At 49.6% G+C, this 17,776-nt stretch overlaps 6 protein-coding genes and 1 long non-coding RNA gene across 8 annotated transcripts; 4 read left to right on the top strand and 3 right to left on the bottom strand.

Moving 5' to 3' along the window:
• Window positions 1-47: 47 nt before the first annotated feature.
• On the bottom strand, window positions 48-2,191 carry LOC111078730 (synaptic vesicle glycoprotein 2B). The gene is made up of 6 exons (XM_022373978.2): window positions 2,054-2,191; window positions 1,653-1,977; window positions 1,046-1,582; window positions 840-984; window positions 372-777; window positions 48-306 (listed from the first exon to the last, which is right to left on the bottom strand). Exons 1-6 carry the CDS (start codon window positions 2,097-2,099, stop codon window positions 272-274), a joined length of 1,494 nt encoding a protein of 497 aa, XP_022229670.2. The 5' UTR covers window positions 2,100-2,191; the 3' UTR covers window positions 48-271.
• On the bottom strand, window positions 2,135-3,136 carry LOC111079540 (ATP synthase mitochondrial F1 complex assembly factor 1). The gene is made up of 2 exons (XM_022375127.2): window positions 2,837-3,136; window positions 2,135-2,781 (listed from the first exon to the last, which is right to left on the bottom strand). Exons 1-2 carry the CDS (start codon window positions 3,079-3,081, stop codon window positions 2,187-2,189), a joined length of 840 nt encoding a protein of 279 aa, XP_022230819.1. The 5' UTR covers window positions 3,082-3,136; the 3' UTR covers window positions 2,135-2,186.
• Window positions 3,137-4,045: 909 nt separating this feature from the next.
• LOC111077918 (fatty acyl-CoA reductase wat) lies at window positions 4,046-6,032 on the top strand. Its single transcript, XM_022372778.2, has 4 exons — window positions 4,046-4,277; window positions 4,330-4,953; window positions 5,021-5,726; window positions 5,790-6,032. The coding sequence occupies exons 1-4, from the start codon at window positions 4,202-4,204 to the stop codon at window positions 5,875-5,877; spliced, it is 1,494 nt and encodes a 497-aa protein (XP_022228470.2). The 5' UTR covers window positions 4,046-4,201; the 3' UTR covers window positions 5,878-6,032.
• Window positions 6,033-6,164: 132 nt separating this feature from the next.
• On the top strand, window positions 6,165-8,081 carry LOC111077101 (fatty acyl-CoA reductase wat). The gene is made up of 5 exons (XM_022371632.2): window positions 6,165-6,283; window positions 6,400-6,512; window positions 6,596-7,106; window positions 7,169-7,877; window positions 7,950-8,081. Exons 1-5 carry the CDS (start codon window positions 6,208-6,210, stop codon window positions 8,038-8,040), a joined length of 1,500 nt encoding a protein of 499 aa, XP_022227324.1. The 5' UTR covers window positions 6,165-6,207; the 3' UTR covers window positions 8,041-8,081.
• Window positions 8,082-8,379: 298 nt separating this feature from the next.
• On the top strand, window positions 8,380-10,221 carry LOC111076319 (fatty acyl-CoA reductase wat-like). Its single transcript, XM_022370443.2, has 5 exons — window positions 8,380-8,499; window positions 8,569-8,681; window positions 8,737-9,247; window positions 9,298-10,003; window positions 10,066-10,221. Exons 1-5 carry the CDS (start codon window positions 8,424-8,426, stop codon window positions 10,160-10,162), a joined length of 1,503 nt encoding a protein of 500 aa, XP_022226135.2. The 5' UTR covers window positions 8,380-8,423; the 3' UTR covers window positions 10,163-10,221.
• A 480-nt stretch (window positions 10,222-10,701) lies between these two features.
• Window positions 10,702-12,953, top strand: LOC111075532 (fatty acyl-CoA reductase wat-like). The gene is made up of 5 exons (XM_022369280.2): window positions 10,702-10,909; window positions 10,966-11,078; window positions 11,139-11,649; window positions 11,715-12,414; window positions 12,481-12,953. The coding sequence occupies exons 1-5, from the start codon at window positions 10,783-10,785 to the stop codon at window positions 12,572-12,574; spliced, it is 1,545 nt and encodes a 514-aa protein (XP_022224972.2). The 5' UTR covers window positions 10,702-10,782; the 3' UTR covers window positions 12,575-12,953.
• Window positions 12,954-16,100: 3,147 nt separating this feature from the next.
• On the bottom strand, window positions 16,101-17,754 carry LOC111072759. 2 transcript variants are annotated; one of them, XR_005967469.1, is made up of 3 exons: window positions 17,000-17,754; window positions 16,526-16,942; window positions 16,101-16,441 (listed from the first exon to the last, which is right to left on the bottom strand). It is a non-coding gene; the product is annotated as an uncharacterized LOC111072759 (long non-coding RNA). The 2 variants fall into 2 exon arrangements; XR_005967468.1 differs by having other exon boundaries at window positions 16,101-16,750; window positions 16,806-16,942.
• Window positions 17,755-17,776: the final 22 nt, after the last annotated feature.

Here is a 17,776-nt window from a genome sequence, read left to right as displayed (position 1 = left end):
ACACACAGCATATAACCATAAATCCATAATATTTATGCATACAAAAAAAAATAGCAAAAGCAGCAGGAGGGCGGGGGAAGCATTGAAACTCGAATTTATTGGAAATGAACGCATTCGCATATTGTTGCCTACTTTTCGGGCCTTTTTCACTTGTAATCTTTCGTGTAATTACATTACTTTGTGAGACGAGACATACATATAAGCCAGTTAATTATTATCTTTACTTTTGGTACGTCTCAAATCGTAGTAGATATCTGCCTGCGCACATCGTTTAGAATGGCAAAAATGCCTCAAGACTTGCGGAGCCTGCAAAGGAGTAACAAATAATTTTTTTAATTACTTAGGCAGATTCAGATCTACATAGCTCTTACACAGAGGCATAATTGCCATTGCCAGTAGAGTGATCTCGCAGTGTTGCTCAATATTTGATCCAACGATGGTCGTGCCCATGACAGCGCCCCAGCGGCACCACATCAGACTGATGCACAGAGCCTTGGCGCGTATGTAGGTGGGCACAAACTCCAGCAGGGCACCGCCCATCAGTGAAATGATGAGGCCCGGAAATGAAATCAAGAATATCAAGCACATCAGCTGAACCCAATGGTTGGCCACGAATATCAACGCAAATCCGCAGGTGGAGGCAATGATGAAGGAGGTGACCAACAGGGTCTTCCGGGGCACATAGAAGAGTAGCATCCAGCAGATGTTGTACAGAATGATGTAGGTGGCACCCAGAATGAGCGAATCGTAGAAGCTGTGCAGGTCATCGTTGCAGACCTAAGGACGGGATGCGATGAACGAGAGTGGCATAAGGGCAGCGGTCAGTGATTAGTCCTAACGACAAGAAGGTCCTCCTCGGTCTCCTGCATTAGGCTGGGGTTATTCTCGAAGAGCATGCTGCACAGTGTCATATTCTCCGTGGATCCTATTCGCATATTCGCTCGATTGCGCATCGAAGTATACCAGATGCCCAGTCCGTTGGCCCTGCAAAAGTAGAGAGTAGTAGAGCTGCAGAGCACTCCAGAGTGTGTGCTGCTCCACTCACAGCAGGCCCATCACAAACATAACCGCACAGCCGCTGACAAAGTACCCGACGAAGGGCTTCCGGAAGAGTGGCATGGCATCATTGAGCATCGTGCTGAGGATGTTGTTGGAGTTCCTCTGGCGCTTCACCTGTGCCTTCTCCTGAAACTTGAGCATGTTCGCCACCTGCTCGGGGTTGAGGGGTCGGCCGGTGTTCTTTCTGCACACCCAGTCCATCACGGCCATGCCCTTCTCGGTCTCGCCAATCATGAACAAGAACTTTGGACTCTCCGGCATGCGGAGCAGCAGGAAGAACGCAATCACTCCGGGCAGCATAAACATGCAGCCAAGCAAACGCCAGGGTCGAAGAGTCAGGTCCCCCACCAGCTCCACCTCGAACTCCATGTAGCTCGTGCCCATAAAGAATGTGCCCAACGCCGGACTGTACAGCATGGCGAATCCGGTGAACATGTACAAGTGGGTGACGACGCGCGCCATGATCTGCTTGTTGCAGAACTCGCTGAGGTAGGTGACGGCCACAAAGCTCGGCCCGGCCACGCTGCGTTGATTGTTTGATTTAATATCGGGATGGGGACAGGTGCTGTGTGCAGGAAAAAAAAACCACTCACAATATGCCCGTGACGAAGCGCATCACATAGAAGCCGGAGAAGCTAACCATGAACATGGATATGACCGAGCAGAGATTGCTCAGCGAAATGGTGCGCAAGAGGATCCAACGGCGACCCATTTTATCGGTGATGTAGCCCCAGAAGTACGACGAACAAATGATGCCCATGAAACCGGCGGCCATAATCGAGGACAGTTGCATCAGACTCATATGCAGATCGCAGACAGCCGCCGGTCCAACAATGCCAATGCCCATTGTCTCCATAATGGCCATCATCTGCAGCAGGCCCAGGGTCAGAGTGGCAAACAGATGGACTCTGCCGAAGCCTGTGTGTGGGGTGGGGTAATGGGACGCTTAGTTGGCCCCCAGACGCACATGAATATGAATCTGCTCGGCATTTACCAATCTGCTCCATGACGGTGTCGAACTCGGTCAGATACTGATTCATGCTGTGTCCTGGTCCCAGTCTAAGTACATGTTCAATTTACGAGGGATCGCTCGCGTTGTGTTTATTTTTTGATTAGTTTTTCAATGTCTAGGCCAGCTGAATGTTCTCCACCTCCTTGATGAGATCGGTGTGCTTGAACTCGTCGGGGCGCTTGGTGAAGGTCTCCAGCAGCTTCAACTTGCTCTCGTCCGTCTTGTAGTAGAACATCTGCAGCTCGTTCGCCAGGCACTGGGCCTCCTGGGCGGTCAGCACCTTGGTGTCGTATTCGCCGCGCATCAGCACCAGGCCCTTGTCCTGCACCTCAGTGTAGTGCACCACCGTCAGGCACTCGGGGGCATTCTCGTGATGCACCTGGTAGGCCAGCAGTGGCGTGAAGTGAACCGTGTTGGCTGCAAACTGCAGCAGGAAGAACTCGAATCCCTCGCTGCGCGGCAGTGGCAGCAGGAAAATGGGATGCTCCTTGGCGCGGCCCATCAGGGTGTCGTACTGAGCGGTGGTCAGCGTGGCCGCCAGCACATCCTTGGTCTTGTGGTACTCGATCCAGATCTGCGATAAGGCCTCTGCGCTCTGGTCGGCCAGCAGCTCCAGCTTCATGATGTCCGACAGCTTCTTGTGCGGCAGCTCGGCGGCCGCCTCTTGCTTGGCCAGCTCCTGTTTGGGGTTCAGCAGCTCGGAGTATGACCTGCAAAGTGTTCAATCAATAATTGCTGCCGCTGTCAGCCATGCGCTTTGCTCACCTAGCCTGGATTTCGCCATCCTTGATGGGGTTCACGACGCGCTCAACACGATCCAGGAACTCCTCGGCAGAAGTCTTCTGAATCTTGGCAATCTTCTCCGCGTACTTCCAATAGTAGGGATTGCTCTCCTTCAGCTTCTCCACGGCTTCCTCGGCGCGTCGTACGTGGGACATGGCAATGCTCCGTTTCGAGGCTAGGTTGTTATTTTGGAGAACGCGAAAGACGAATTTACGGGCGCATGCCATTTCCGGAGCAAAAAAAAATTATTATTACACAACAACAACAGCTGTCAAGCGGCTGTTATTTATTTTTTGGAAAACGCCAAAGTCCAAACTTCTTCAAAATCCCGAAAATATTTAATATACGGTCACGCTGGTTCTGCGCTCCAATTGGAACTCAATTTTGCAACGCAAAAACGACCCCATAAAAATATACCACAAATATCTGGCTGGGATGCCAGATGTCCAGAAAAAGGTAAAGCGTCATGAACACTATTTTTCGTCGGTACGGCAGCACTGTGGCGGGCATTTGAATTCAAGCTCGTGGTTAGCAAAACGATTTTTGAAAAACAACTGAACCAAGCAAAGGTATCAAAAATACAGATACGGGTTTACTAGTCGTTTACTTATATTAAGTGTGATTTTAATATTTATATTTTTTGATTATCTTCACATTGAATACAACAAAAATAAATGCTAACATTTTTGCAATTAGCAATCCGTTTAATTTGGGCAGCCGCCTCGCATGAGTTCATACATATGCATGCATACATGTGTATGTATGTACATATACATAGTATTAGTATGATCGTCAGTGAGCAATTAAAATCCATACGCGGGGCGCTTTGCCTGTGTGAATTGTACAAATTTATTGAAGACTTTTGACATTCTTTAGCATTTCGGGATTTGGGTAACAAATCAGCCAAACCCACTCGTGGAGCTAATGAACGAGTAATTATACCTGTGCATCAGGGATGCGCGCACAGCTAGTTGCCGATTCCCATTTTTATGCAGTGGTTATTATTTATTTATTAATCCCTACCACCACCGAAGACCGATCGAAATGGGCTGAAAAGAAAACGCCCAATAAGGGGAGATATTTGTGGATATATTTGCTGCTGCGTCGCCAGCCCTGGAACCGACTTGCATAGGTATAATGAAAGCTATATAAAACGGCTGCAGCAACGGGGTTCGCTCACATTTAAGCTATTCCTCGCAATTCGCGGCCCGTGAACTTTTCACTGTTTGCAGCTTGCATATATTGCACGGGTTCTTGCATGCCACTTGCCACTTGCCACTTTTGCCATCTCCCCAGGCCCCCGCTCCAACATATTTTTGAACGGATATCCCAGCGAGAGATTAAAAGATGGAAAGTGCCATTAAAAAGTATTTTGGAAAGAAAACCGTTTTTGTGACTGGCGGCACTGGATTTTTGGGCAAAGGTATTTCCCATTGCCACTGGTTAAATCAATAATTCAATGCCCTTCCTTTCAGTTGTCGTTGAGAAGCTTTTGCGAAGCACAGAGGTGAAGCGAATTTATTTGTTGATCAGAGCGAAGCGTGGCGTGGAAATTCGGGAACGAATCAGCGAGTGGTCACAGGATCCCGTATTTGAACTGCTACTGAATGCCGAGCCAGAAGCTCTGCAGCGAGTGTGCCCCATCGCTGGAGACTGTCTGGAGCCGGACCTGGGCATAGGCGACATGGACCGCAGGCTCCTGGCATCGGAGGTGCAGATCGTCATTCACGGAGCGGCCACAGTGCGGTTCAACGAGCCGTTGCATGTGGCCCTGGCCATCAACACTCGCGCCACGCGACTGCTGGTGCAGCTGGCCAAGCAAATGGTCAAGCTGGAGGCTTTTGTTCACGTGTCCACGGCCTTCTCCAACTGCGTAATCGATCGCATCGAGGAGAAGTTCTATCCGGAGCACTTGAGCTGCAGCTCGGCGAAGGTGCTGGAAATGAGTGAGCTGCTGAGTGATCAGCTGGTAGACAACATGACGCCTGCCCTGCTCGGAGCGCATCCCAACACCTACACCTACACCAAGGCCCTGGCGGAGGACGTGATTCTGAGAGAGGGGAGCGACTTGCCCCTGTGTGTCTTCCGACCGGCAGTTAGTAAGTGAAGGGGCACCGGGACAGGGCAAAGGGATTCTTCCTTACCATTGGCTCTGTGTAATTGCAGTCATTGCCAGCCAAAAGGAACCCGTCCCCGGATGGATCGACAATCTCTACGGACCCGTTGCCATCCTGTTCGGCGTTGCTCGCGGAGTGCTGCGCATAGCCACCATCGATGTGAGGGCCCAGGCCAGCCTGGTGCCCGTCGACTACTGTGCCAACCTAGCGCTGGCCTGCGCCTGGAAAACCGCACAGACTGAGGGGCGAGCGACAGATCCTCCGCCCATTTATCAGCTCGCGCCCACTGCGGGCAACTCCCTGACGCACGGGGAGTTCATAAACTATGCGCTGGAGGGCCGCACGCAGTGTCCCCTCACCAGAATGATCTGGTATCCGTTCTTTCACTGCATCACCACCCTGTGGCTGTTTCCCCTGGCAGCTTTCTTCTACCACACCCTGCCCGGCTATGTCTTTGATCTGGGGCTCCTGCTGAGCGGCCGGAAGCCGCGATTGGTTAAAGTCTACCGCAAGATACACAAAACCCTGGGCATATTGGGGCCATTTTCGTGCAAAAGTTGGTTCTTCGACATGCACAACACCCAACAGTTGCGACAGCTCATGTCCGAGCAGGATCGCAGCCTCTTCGACTTCGACATGGCGAGCCTCAACTGGAGGGAATACTTCGAGAAGGCCCTGCTGGGCATTCGGCAATACTTGGGCAAGGATCCGCCCACGTCCGAGTCCATAGCCCAGGGACTGAGGCTGATCAACTGGTAATTGGAATCCCTGACATTTCCTGTGCCCCCCTGTTGCATTCTGTTGTTCTGCCCTTTCAGGCTTAAGCTGTGCCACCACCTCCTGCAGGCCATCCTCGGCTGCATTGCTGCGTACATTCTATGGTCGCTGATCAGGCTGGCAGTCTGATTGCCGTGCTTAAAGTTAGAGTTTTTGGTGTGTGTTTTGGAATAAAGTAAATGTGGGAAGACTCCTTGGCCCCCTTGCATCCGTTGCACGCGTTTATGCTACTGTTATGTGTTGTGGCTGTACACATGTATAATAAATATCTATTTACGAACTGATTTGAATTCAGCATTGAGTCGAGCTGAGCGGTGACTGCGCATCTACTTTGCAGAACGACCTTTGTGGGGCGGAAATTGTATTGTCCATATAAATAGCAGCACGAGTCTGGAATGACTCTTCAGTCTGGCCACAGCTCTGCGCGGCAGCTGAACCTATTTGAAGGCAATTGGCACAATGGATTCCGACATCCAGCGATTCTATAATGGCAAAATCATTTTTCTAACTGGTGGCACAGGATTTTTGGGCAAAGGTATGTGGCACGGTGCGGTGCGGAACTGCTAGCTGCCAGTTGTTCCCACTCCCATTAAATATGAGTCCAAGCGGGCAAGTGTACATTTTTGTTTGTGAATTTCTTTTGCCTCTTAGTTATCATTGAGAAACTTTTGCGCTCAACGGAGGTGAAGCGCATTTATTCCCTGACGAGACCCAAACGAGGCGAGAGCATTCAGGAACGCATTGCCAAATGGGAGCAAGATGTGGTGAGTAATCCAGCCACCAGGCCCCCACGCCCCCCAAGGCCCCAAAGAAGCTCCAGCTCATGCCAGAGACCCACCCAATGCAGGTGTTTTCGGAGCTATTAAAGTCCCATCCGGAGGCCCTCAAGCGCGTGGTGCCCATCGCTGGAGATTGTCTTGTGCCCGATCTGGGCATAGGCGCGGCGGACCGCAAACTTCTGGCATCGGAGGTGCAGATCGTCATGCACGGCGCGGCCACAGTTCGCTTCGATGAGGCACTGCATCTGGCCCTGGACATCAACACCCGCGCCACACGACTCATGGTGCAGCTGGCCAAGCAAATGGTGCAGCTGCAGTCCTTTGTCCACATATCGACAGCCTACTCCAACTGCGTGGTGACGCACGTCGAGGAGAAGTTCTACCCCGAGCACTTGACCTGCAGCTCGGACAAAGTGCTGGCCATTCGGGAGCAGCTGAGTGACAAGCTGATTGACGATATGACCCCAGCCCTGCTCGGATCGTATCCCAACACCTACACATACACCAAGGCCCTGGCGGAGGACCTGATACTGCGGGAGGCGGTCGGCTTGCCCCTGTGCATTTTCCGGCCAGCAATTAGTAAGTGTTTTCCAGTTACACTTTAAATGAGTATGCAACACTCCACTCCCAACTCTCCACAGTCGTTGCCACCTACAAGGAGCCCATCTTTGGCTGGACGGACAACCTGTACGGACCCATTGCCATAATGTTCGGCAGTGCCCGTGGCGTTATGCGCCTAATGTGCGTCAAGACGGAAGCGCATATCGCCGTGGTGCCCGTTGACTATAGCGCCAATATGGCACTGGCCTGCGCGTGGAAAACGGATCGGAGTGCACAGAGCGGCAGCGGGAGGGAACCAACCATATACACGCTGGCACCCAGCGAAAAGAACCTGCTGACCTTCGGGGCATTCATCCAGCAGTCGGTTAGCTGGCGCGAGTTCTTCCCACTCACCAAGATGGTGTGGTACCCGTTCATTCACTGCGTCTCGGATCCCAGGCTCTTCACCGTGGTGGCCTTTTTCTATCATATGCTGCCTGGCTTTTTCATGGATCTGCTGCTGCGACTAACCGGACGGAAGCCTCGCATGGTGCAGCTTTACCACAAGATACACAAAAATATTGCGTTACTGGGTCCGTTTACGAGCAGATCGTTTGTCTTCGATACGAAGAACAGCAGCCGGCTGCGTGAACTCATGTCGGCCAAGGATCGGCTCATCTACCAATTCGACATGGCCAGCTTGGATTGGACCGACTATTTCCACAAGGCGCTGCTCGGCGTTCGAATATACTTGGCCAAGGATCCCCACACTCCAGAGTCCATAGCGCAAGGACTGAAGATGCTGAAGCGGTGAGACGCAGAAGAGCATTAAACTGTTAATATTTGTTAATTATTATATTTGTTCTTATCCCCCTCCCACAGTCTAAAGATCCTGCATTGCGCTTTGCTGGCCTCGCTGGCGTGCGGCGGTGGCACAATTCTGTGGTCGATCTCCAAGCTCATAATGAACTAGCAAGCAGCTGAATTAATAAAGTAAACCCCACTCCACACAGATGCAATCGTCTTTCATTTAACTATCGAAAAGTATGAAAAATCAATCGATTAGGTTCCAGTGTGCCGTCGAATGAATTAATTTGCAGCAATCGATAAGTGCACAGAAGTACTGCATTTGCATTCATTAGAGGGGATGAGGCTCTATCTAGGTTTGCATTAATTAACGGTACGCTGCTGGACAGACATGAGGCGTGAGGTGAACCCACCCAGTGACATCACGACTTAATGCATGAGTTTCCCTTTCACCAAATCACATAAAAAGTGACGCGAAATGCCATTAATTCTCTCAGTACATTTAGCCAGTGCATCGGCTGCAAGTTTCCCCCAATTCGAGATACCAAAATGGAGTCTGGCATTCAAGGATTCTACAAGGACAAAACGGTGCTTGTAACCGGTGCCACAGGATTTCTGGGCAAAGGTATTTGTATGCCTTATCAGACGATGTAAAGATCCTCCGAAAATGCTTCTGCTCTTCGACTCGTTCTAGTTATAATCGAAAAACTGTTGCGTGCCACCGATGTGAAACGCATCTACATACTGGTTAGGTGCAAGCGTGGCAGGACCATTGGGGAGCGCATTCTGGCGTGGCAGAAGGAACCGGTAGGCATATAAGTCTAGGACTCGGAGTTCTGTCTTTCATCCATCTGTCTATAAGTTGTTTGCAGGACTACTGCAGTCAAGGCCAAAAGCCTTTGAGCGCGTACTTGCCGTTGCTGGAGACTGCCTTCATCCGAGCCTGGACATGAGCGAGTCGGACCGTGGCACCCTGACAGCAGAGGTGCAGATCGTCATTCACGGAGCAGCCACAGTGCGGTTCAATGAGCAGTTGCATGTGGCACTGGCCATCAACACTCGCGCCACGCGACTGCTGGTGCAGCTGGCCAAGCAAATGGTCAAGCTGGAGGCTTTTGTTCACGTCTCCACGGCCTTCTCCAACTGCGTTATCGATCGCATCGAGGAGAAGTTCTATCCGGAGCACTTGAGCTGCAGCTCGGCGAAGGTGCTGGAAATGAGTGAGCTGCTGAGTGCGGAGCTGATGGACAACATGACGCCTGCCCTGCTCGGAGCGTATCCCAACACCTACACCTACACCAAGGCCCTGGCGGAGGACGTGATTCTGCGGGAAGCGGGCGATCTGCCCATTTCGATCTTTCGCCCGGCAGTCAGTAAGTGATTTGCGCGCAGAATAACGCAATTTTACGATCATTAATTGCAGTCGTTGCCAGCCACAAGGAGCCCGTCTGCGGCTGGATCGACAACCTCTATGGACCCATTGCCATAATTTACGGTGTCGCGCGTGGAGTCCTACGCGTCGTCAACTTAGACATGAACACTTGCTCCAGCTTAGTGCCGGTCGACTATTGCGCCAACGTGGCGCTGGCCAGTCTTTGGCAGACGTCTAAGAAGAGGGGCGAGAAAATGGCAGTGCCCGACATCTACACTCTGGCACCCGCCGAGCAGAACCCACTCACTAAGAGGAACTTTGTGGATTATGCTCTCAGTTTCCGCAGTCAATATCCACTCACCCAGATGATCTGGTATCCCCTTCTCCATTGCATCTCCTCCTCGTGGCTCTTTCATTTGGCTGCTTTCTTCTTTCACACCCTGCCCGGACATGCCTTCGATCTGGCGCTGCGTCTAGCAGGACGGAAGCCCCGCCTGGTGGACGTGTATCGCAAGATTCACACAAATATGGACATGCTGAAGCCGTTTATGAACACAACCTGGCACTTTGACACCAAAAACACGGATCGCCTGCGCGAACTCATGTCCGCAGAGGAGCGTCGTGTGTTCTTTTTTGACATGGCGGGTCTGGAGTGGAGGGATTACTTCCAGCATGCCCTGCTGGGCATGCGTCTGTATCTGGGCAAGGATCCCCCCACCACAGAGTCCATTGCACAGGGTCAGCGGCTATTCAAACGGTAATATGCAACACATTTGATGCGGATTTGTGTGTGGCCATAATCGACTTTGTTTTCTTCAGATTGAAGTTGTTGCACCACGCCCTACAAGCTGCACTCTGCTGTGTGGCAGGACTCGTTCTGTGGGCGCTGCTTAAGACTTTAGTCTTTGCCATTTAATGCTCGTAGAATATCCACCCCGCATGATGTGTTCGAATAAATAAATATTTCCCTACGAACTCGGTCACTTATGCTTTGAATCTGGGCACGGTTTGAACTGCCAAATAATACCCAAGGAATAGAGCATATATACATGGGTTTTTCTGTCTTGCAACTGGCGCGACTACGAATGCAGACGTAAATCGGAATCAAATTGAATATACAAGTAGCATTGGTGCTCTCGGTGTAAGTTAGCTTGCATAAATTGATTTTAAATGAAAAGCATGCTGACCTCTTGGATATTTTTCCACTTTTTCTAAACGTGCACTATTCGGTGCCTGTATTAAGTACAGCCACAGTAGTCACTGTCCCACACAAACTATGCGTTGGCCGGCAACTAACGAGCAACATATGTACATGCAACACGCACATAAGTGAGTGCTTAAAATGTACCCAAAATCTACATAAGTAATATATTCGATCTGCTAGTTTTAGTTCTCAAGTCACCACTGTGGACAGCACTTACATATAAAAAGAGCCACGAAGACAAAACATTTTCTATTTTAAGTTTCCACCTCTGGCTGTTCATACGCTCCGTTCCGCTTCGCTTCGCTTCGCTTTCCATTGGTGTTGATTAATCCATGGGGTTAGGGAACTGCCAAATCAAAGTCAAAATGGAAATGGAAAGAGAAACAGAAACCGAGATCCAAAGGTTTTACAGAAACAAAACCGTTTTCATAACAGGAGGCACCGGATTCCTGGGCAAAAGTAAGCCAATTAAAACTCGGTAACTCGGTTGGGAGATTGACAACTTTCATTTGCAGCTATTATTGAGAAACTTTTGCGTACCACGGATGTGAAGCGCATTTATTCACTGATCAGGAAAAAGCGTGGCCAGGACATTCAGGAGCGCATAGACCTGTGGGAAAAGGAGGCGGTAAGCAATCATACTAGCTGCGATTATCGGAACAACTTTAACCCCTTCAATATCGCAAAGGTTTTTGAGGTGCTCTTACAGTCAAAGCCCGACGCGCTGAGGCGCGTAGTGCCCATCGCTGGCGATTGTCTGGATCCGGACCTAGGCATAAGCGTGACGAGCCGTGGCATCCTGGCAGCAGAGGTGCAGATCGTCATTCACGGAGCAGCCACAGTGCGGTTCAATGAGCCGTTGCATGTGGCACTGGCCATCAACACTCGCGCCACGCGACTGCTGGTGCAGCTGGCCAAGCAAATGGTCAAGCTGGAGGCTTTTGTTCACGTCTCCACGGCCTTCTCCAACTGCGTAGTCGACCACATCGAGGAGCAGTTCTACCCTGACCTTCTGACGAGCAGCTCCGAGAAGGTGCTGGAAATGACTGACCAGCTGAGTGATCAGCTGATAGACAACATGACGGCTGATCTGCTCGGCTCGTTTCCGAACACCTACACCTACACGAAGGCCCTTGGCGAGGATGTGATCCTGCGGGAGGCGGGCGATCTGCCCGTGTGCATTTTTCGACCGGCCATTAGTGAGTGTTTATGGGGTGGAGTTTTCGGAGTGGATCTGCTAAATATTTGCTTGCCATGCTTACAGTTATTGCCAGCTCCAGGGATCCCGTGCCGGGTTGGATCGACAATCTGTACGGACCCATTGCCTTGGTGTATGGAGTCGCGTACGGGATCCTTCGCATTGCGCTGGTCGATGTGAACGCGCAGCACAGTGTGGTGCCTGTGGACTACTGTGCCAACGTGGCCTTGGCTACTGCCTGGAAAACGGCAGCAGCGAGAACTTCTTCGCCGCCAGCGATCTACAACTTTGCGCCCAGTGAACAGAATCTTTTGACCTACGGACAGTTCCGGGACAAGACGCAGTCAATTGGCGAAAAGTATGCAGTGTCGAAGATGATCTGGTACCCCTTCCTGCACTGCATGACCACGGCCTGGCTCTTTCCCCTGGCTGCGTTTTTCTATCACACTGTTCCCGGCTTTGCATTGGATCTGGCGCTACGTATAGTCGGCCGAAAGCCGCGCATGCTCAAAATATACCAGAAAATACACACAAACATTATGTTATTGCGGCCGTTCACCTGCCGCAGCTGGAAGTTCGATTTGAAGAACAGAGATCACCTGTGGCAGTGTATGTCGCCTCAGGACCAGGACATATACCAATTCGACATGTTAGCTCTGGACTGGGATAGTTATTTTACGCGTGCCCTGCGCGGAATGCGGATGTACCTCTGCAAGGAGCCATCTTCTCCCGCATCCATTGCTGAGGGCCAGAGGGTTTGGAGGCGGTAAGTGGCGAATATTGCAGCGATCCTTGCAGCGAACTTTAATGGATACCCTCCAATTTCATTTAGATTTTACTTGCTGCATCGCACGTTGCAGGTGATCCTCATTGGCAGTGCTGCGGCTGTCATTTGGCAGCTTCTCAATCGCATTTTCTCCTTTTAAAAAATAATTGAATAAAATTAAACGTTAAGATTAAAGATGACCTACATATGCATGTACATATATGCATTATGTGTCATTATGTAAAAGTCACAACACGGGGGCTAGCTTCGAGCGCGGTTATTACTGGGATAGAGCTAGCGGGGAAAGAGATTTTATACACTCATTTTAAGTGTATGCCGGACATGAAGACCCACCCTTAACTGCAAAGCCACACTAAGAGAGAGAGAGAGAGTGTGTGAAAAGCGTACGATAATAATATTCTACCATTCATTTCTGACAATTCTTCTGACCAATTTTCTAGGGGCATAAAATAACAGCATAAAAACTGAACTTAAAAAATATTTCAATATCAATTAAAAAATCGTACACTTAATACTTAATTTAATTATAATTATTTTTAACTTCAATATCCTTTTGTTCTTGTTTTGGAAAAAATAAATTTAAATATTCTTTACTTTAATTATTATAAAAATAAAAATAAATATACAAATAAATTTAAATATTCTTTGCTTTACTAATAAAATATTAAAAAAATTTTCAATTTGGTTTATTTACAATTTGTTTTATATGAATTCAAAATAAAAGTTATAAAACAACTTATTACAAATAAAAGTTTATTTTGTTTCAGGATGCCACTGGAAAAAATAACGTTGTTGTAGCTGGATAGTCCTAGAATGCGATCAAGCTGTGAGGCAAGATTAACTCCGAATTAAAAATTTATTTAATACCAATATTATTAATCCATGCATGCGTTCCAAAACTCATCATCTAAACACCACAATAGAATGCAATATTAGCTGACTTTAGACTTTTGACTTTGTTGACTTTAACTACAGAGCTGTAATTCAAAGATCGATGGTCGGCTAAGAAACATCGACTTATTCAAAGCTTTCCATCTCTAAAAACACATACACATGCCTTTTTTCCACTACACATACTGTACGACCGGCGAGATAAAAAAAATTAAATAATTCTTTAATAAACATTAAGGTTCTCTTCAGTGCCGAGATATGAAATACTCCTGGTCAGAGGTGAGAAATTTTGTACAAATATGTATAATATTTATGTTGTGAGCAGTTCTCTTAGTGATTTAAGTTATCAGTACGATATTTTCGGATAAGTCACCTTGACCCATTCCATATTCAATTTCGCCATAGATTTTTTCACATCCGGTACTCCGATACTCATTGTTTCCAGCTAATTACATTTTTATTAAGTTACATTTATCCTAAAAAAGATTCGATGGGGCTTGACATAGTTACAGGAATATAAATGTTTGAAATTTGATTGGAACTGACAATTGGTCTGGTCTGGAGCAGCCGCTCCAGCTCTCTCAGCTTCCGCATGACCTCTGATGCGTACTCAGATACTCGGGACCAGTAGTCTTCGCTGCGAAGCATCTCGCTCGTGAGGGCACCCGCGCTAAGCGAGTCTCCAACTGTGTTCAACCGCTGCTCTGCGAACCTTGGGCAGGTGAAGAGTATATGCTCCGCGGTCTCCTCGACGCCGCACATCGGGCAGTTTGCGTCGTCGTCGTGCCCGAATCTATGGAGGTAGCTTCTAAAGCAGCCGTGCCCTCTTAGGAGTTGGGTTAGCCAAAAGTTGACTTCTCCATGCCTCCTGTTGACCCACCTACTGATGTCCGGAATTAGGGTATGAGTCCATCTTCCCTTTTGTGATGTGGCCCAGCGGTTCTGCCACCTAGCTAGGCTTCTTTCCCTCGCTGCCGTCTTTATACGTCTCCTATCTGCCGGGGAACGATGTTGAGCGGGAACGTCGAGCTCCAACGAGATTTCCCTAGCTTCCTCGGCTAGGTCCACCACTGGGTGCATTCCGGCGATGACTAGGGCCGCATCTTCCGAGATGGTTCGAAAGCCGCAGCAAACTCGCAGGGCTCCCAACCGGTGCGTCGCATCTAGCCCCTTCCTGTAGGACTTGATCCTCGCCGCCTCAGCCCAGATTGGGGCTGCGTACATCATGACCGCCTTTCGGACTGACTGAAGCAGGAGTCTGCGACCTTGTTTGGGTCCCCTCGTGTTCAGCATCATGGGTAACAGGGCCCTGCCTAGGACTGCTGCCTTCTTGCTGGCTGCTTCGGGTGCTCGGGGAGGGCGGTGTCCAGCAGTACCCCAAGGTAGCGGATTGCCGCGAGGATGTGACTCGACGGAGCCGACTCGCACCGTCGCAACCTCCACTTCTTGCGGCTGGAAATCAACACCGCTTCCGTCTTGTGATCAGCCAGCCTTAGGCCTACTGATGTCAGCCACCTTGGATCACGGCCACCGCTTGGTTGCACCTGGCCTCCACTCTCCGAGGTGCTTGGCAACCACTACCAACGCGACGCGCTGCAAAGCCATTGTCCGAACGGCAGGGAGCTGTAGCTTGAAGATAGCATCGTACATTACGTTCCAGAGGGTCGGGCCGAGGACAGAGCCTTGGGGAACGCCGCATGTGACCTGGTACTCCACGGTGCCGCAGTCGGTGTCGTACAGCAGCCTCCGGCTTTGAAAGTAGTCCTCGATAATGGCCACCAGGTAGTCTGGGATTCCCAGCCGCTTGAGGGACCTGAGGATGACGTCCCACCTCGCCGAATTGAATGCGTTTTTGACATCCAATGTGACAACGAGGCAGTACTGCTTCCGCCCTCCAAGCCACCTGGTGCCCTCTATGGCTTTTGCCGCGATGTCCGTCACTATGCGGATCGCGTCAGTTGTCGATCTTGCCTTCCTGAAACCGAACTGCATGGGGGACAGGTCACCTGCCTGCGCAATTTCGGCTTGGAGCTTCCTGCAAATGCAGCGCTCCAGTGCTTTGCCCACGTTGTCGATTAGGCAGATGGGCCTGTACGACGAGGGGTCCTCGGGAGGCTTTTGAGGCTTCGGCAGCAGGACTAGCTTCTGGAGCTTCCAAGGCGTTGGGAAGACTCCTTCACGGAGGCACATGTTGAAAGCCTGCGCGAAATCCGACGGGTGCGCGGTCATTGCCAGCTTGACTGCGGTGTCAGGGATGCCATCCGGGCCTGGCGCCTTGCCGGTTGGGGTTGCTCCAGCGATTTCCAGGATTTCGCTCGCCGTTATGTCGCTCCATCCGATGTGGCGATAAGGAGTTCGCGACGGGCTGACAGCTGGGTCGACGGTAGGGAAGAGGCTTTCGACGATGGTTTTCATTTTAACGGGGTCAGCCGTGGTAAGGGGCTTCACCGCGTTAAGCTTCTTGACTATCACCTTGTAGGCGAGGCCCCAGGGGTCGTTCTCCGCTGAGTCACACAGCTCAAGGAAGCAATTCCTCTTGCTTCCTCTGATAAGCCTTTTAAGATCACGGCGTTTCGCTGCGTACTCCTGGGACATCAATGGGAAGGCTTGGGATCCCCTCGCGCGAGTTTGGCGTCTTCTAGCACGAATGCATTCGGTGCGAGCCTCGGAAATCTCCATGCTCCACCAAAAGACCGGCTCGCGGTGGCGAGAGTGGCTTCTTTGCTGCCTTGTGCTTGCCCTACATGCCGTTGTCAATGCGCCGATAAGGTTCGTTGCGCAGTCCTCTGCGGTTCCCGGGGCCTCGGGAATGCTCAGCTCTGACAAGAAGATATCCGGCCTGAGGGTTCTGGCATTGAAGGTCGTCCTTGGTTGGAGAGCTGTCCCTTGTGGGTGGGCCTCGATGCTGCAGATGATAGCGTTGTGGTCACTAGCCGTGTATGCGCTGCTGAGTCCCCACGCTGTTCTCCCAAAGAGAGCGGTGCTGCAGAAGGTAAGGTCGATGATAGATCCCAACCCAGCTCGGGAGAAGGTGTGCTCTGATCCGGTGTTGAGAAGTTGTAGCTCTAGAGTGGCAAAGGCTTCCATGAGAGTGCGACCTCAAGCGTTGGTGGACCTCGATCCCCAATAGTGAGTGGAGATGTAAGTAATATATTATTGTTCAGGTTGATCAGATCTTGGCTATGACAGTAATGCGTACCTGAATAATGGAGTCTTTTAGAGATAACGTCTGATTGTTCCTTGAGTCAATTCATTTCCAAAAATGTTCATTTCAGACTATCGCATTTTACATTGCATTTCTGGCAAGAGGATGTTGTAATCCTGACCAGTTCAGTTCGAAGTGTAAGTGCCCGATTCTAGACGATGGCTATGTGACTGCGGACTGCTCCAATCAACCCAGCCTGGACTTTGAATGTTTGGCAGCCTTGAAACCCAAAGCCCTGAATCTCTCTGGCAATAGTTTGAAGGAAGTCCCATACTTGCTCAATGACACCGGTTTCCAGCACTTGAAGCACCTCGATCTGTCCAATAACAACATTGAAATGCTCTCCCAATGGAACTTCGGATCAATGCTTGGTCTGGAAAGCATAAACCTCAGCGGAAACCAGCTAACAGACTTACCGAGATATGCCGTAAAAGTAGACCTCATTGATGTTAGCAACAATAAACTCACCGATATTGACAGTATTATAGGCCTGGTTAACACCCAGGCAATAGTCAAAGGCAACCCAATCAGGTGCAGGCCGAGCACTCCAATGGTGAAGAGGATTTACGACACGGTATTTAATGGGAGAAAAAATGTCTTGGCATTAATAATGATTTATTTATTTGAAAATTAGGGCAGGAATGTTACTCTGGATTGCATTTATGGAGACTCTGAAATTCCCCGCCCCTTACCAATCCAGTTGCGAGATGAGGTCAACGAAAATGAAACTGCGAGCATGTGGAATATTTGGCACTTTCTATACTTTATAGTAGCTATGCTGTTCGGATTTTGTATCTACATTTATCGTCATAGACTATTGCAACTGATGAAGTTTCTCAAATGCATTTAATTGAATTAAATTAAATTAATTGGCCGAAGCTCTCCACACATCACTCATCAAATTAATTCCGTCAAAGTATTCTCTCCATCATATCCCTCCTATCTTCTATTTTGAACTAATTTGCCTTTTCCTTTTTATGCAGTCTATAGATATATAGTTCTTTTAATAATTACAAGTATTAAATAAAAGTTGATGTGTGCGAGAAATAGCGGAGTTAAATCAATTCATTGGCAGTACGTTGGTACGTTACTTTAATATTTTTCATACTTTTTTAAGGTTTCATTCCAACTAATTCATCTACTTACCAGCTTTTCAGGGCTTTTTGGGTTCGGCAGCTGGAATGAGGCATCGAAACGGGCTTTCAGAACGGTTCTTTGGCTTGGCACTCTTAAATTTCTAAGAAA

This window comes from Drosophila obscura, unplaced genomic scaffold (genome assembly GCF_018151105.1).
Source record: "Drosophila obscura isolate BZ-5 IFL unplaced genomic scaffold, ASM1815110v1 contig_150, whole genome shotgun sequence".
Classification (NCBI taxonomy): domain Eukaryota; kingdom Metazoa; phylum Arthropoda; class Insecta; order Diptera; family Drosophilidae; genus Drosophila; species Drosophila obscura.
The sequence above is the reverse complement of the archived record's forward strand: the minus strand, read 5'-3'. Positions and strand labels throughout refer to the sequence as shown.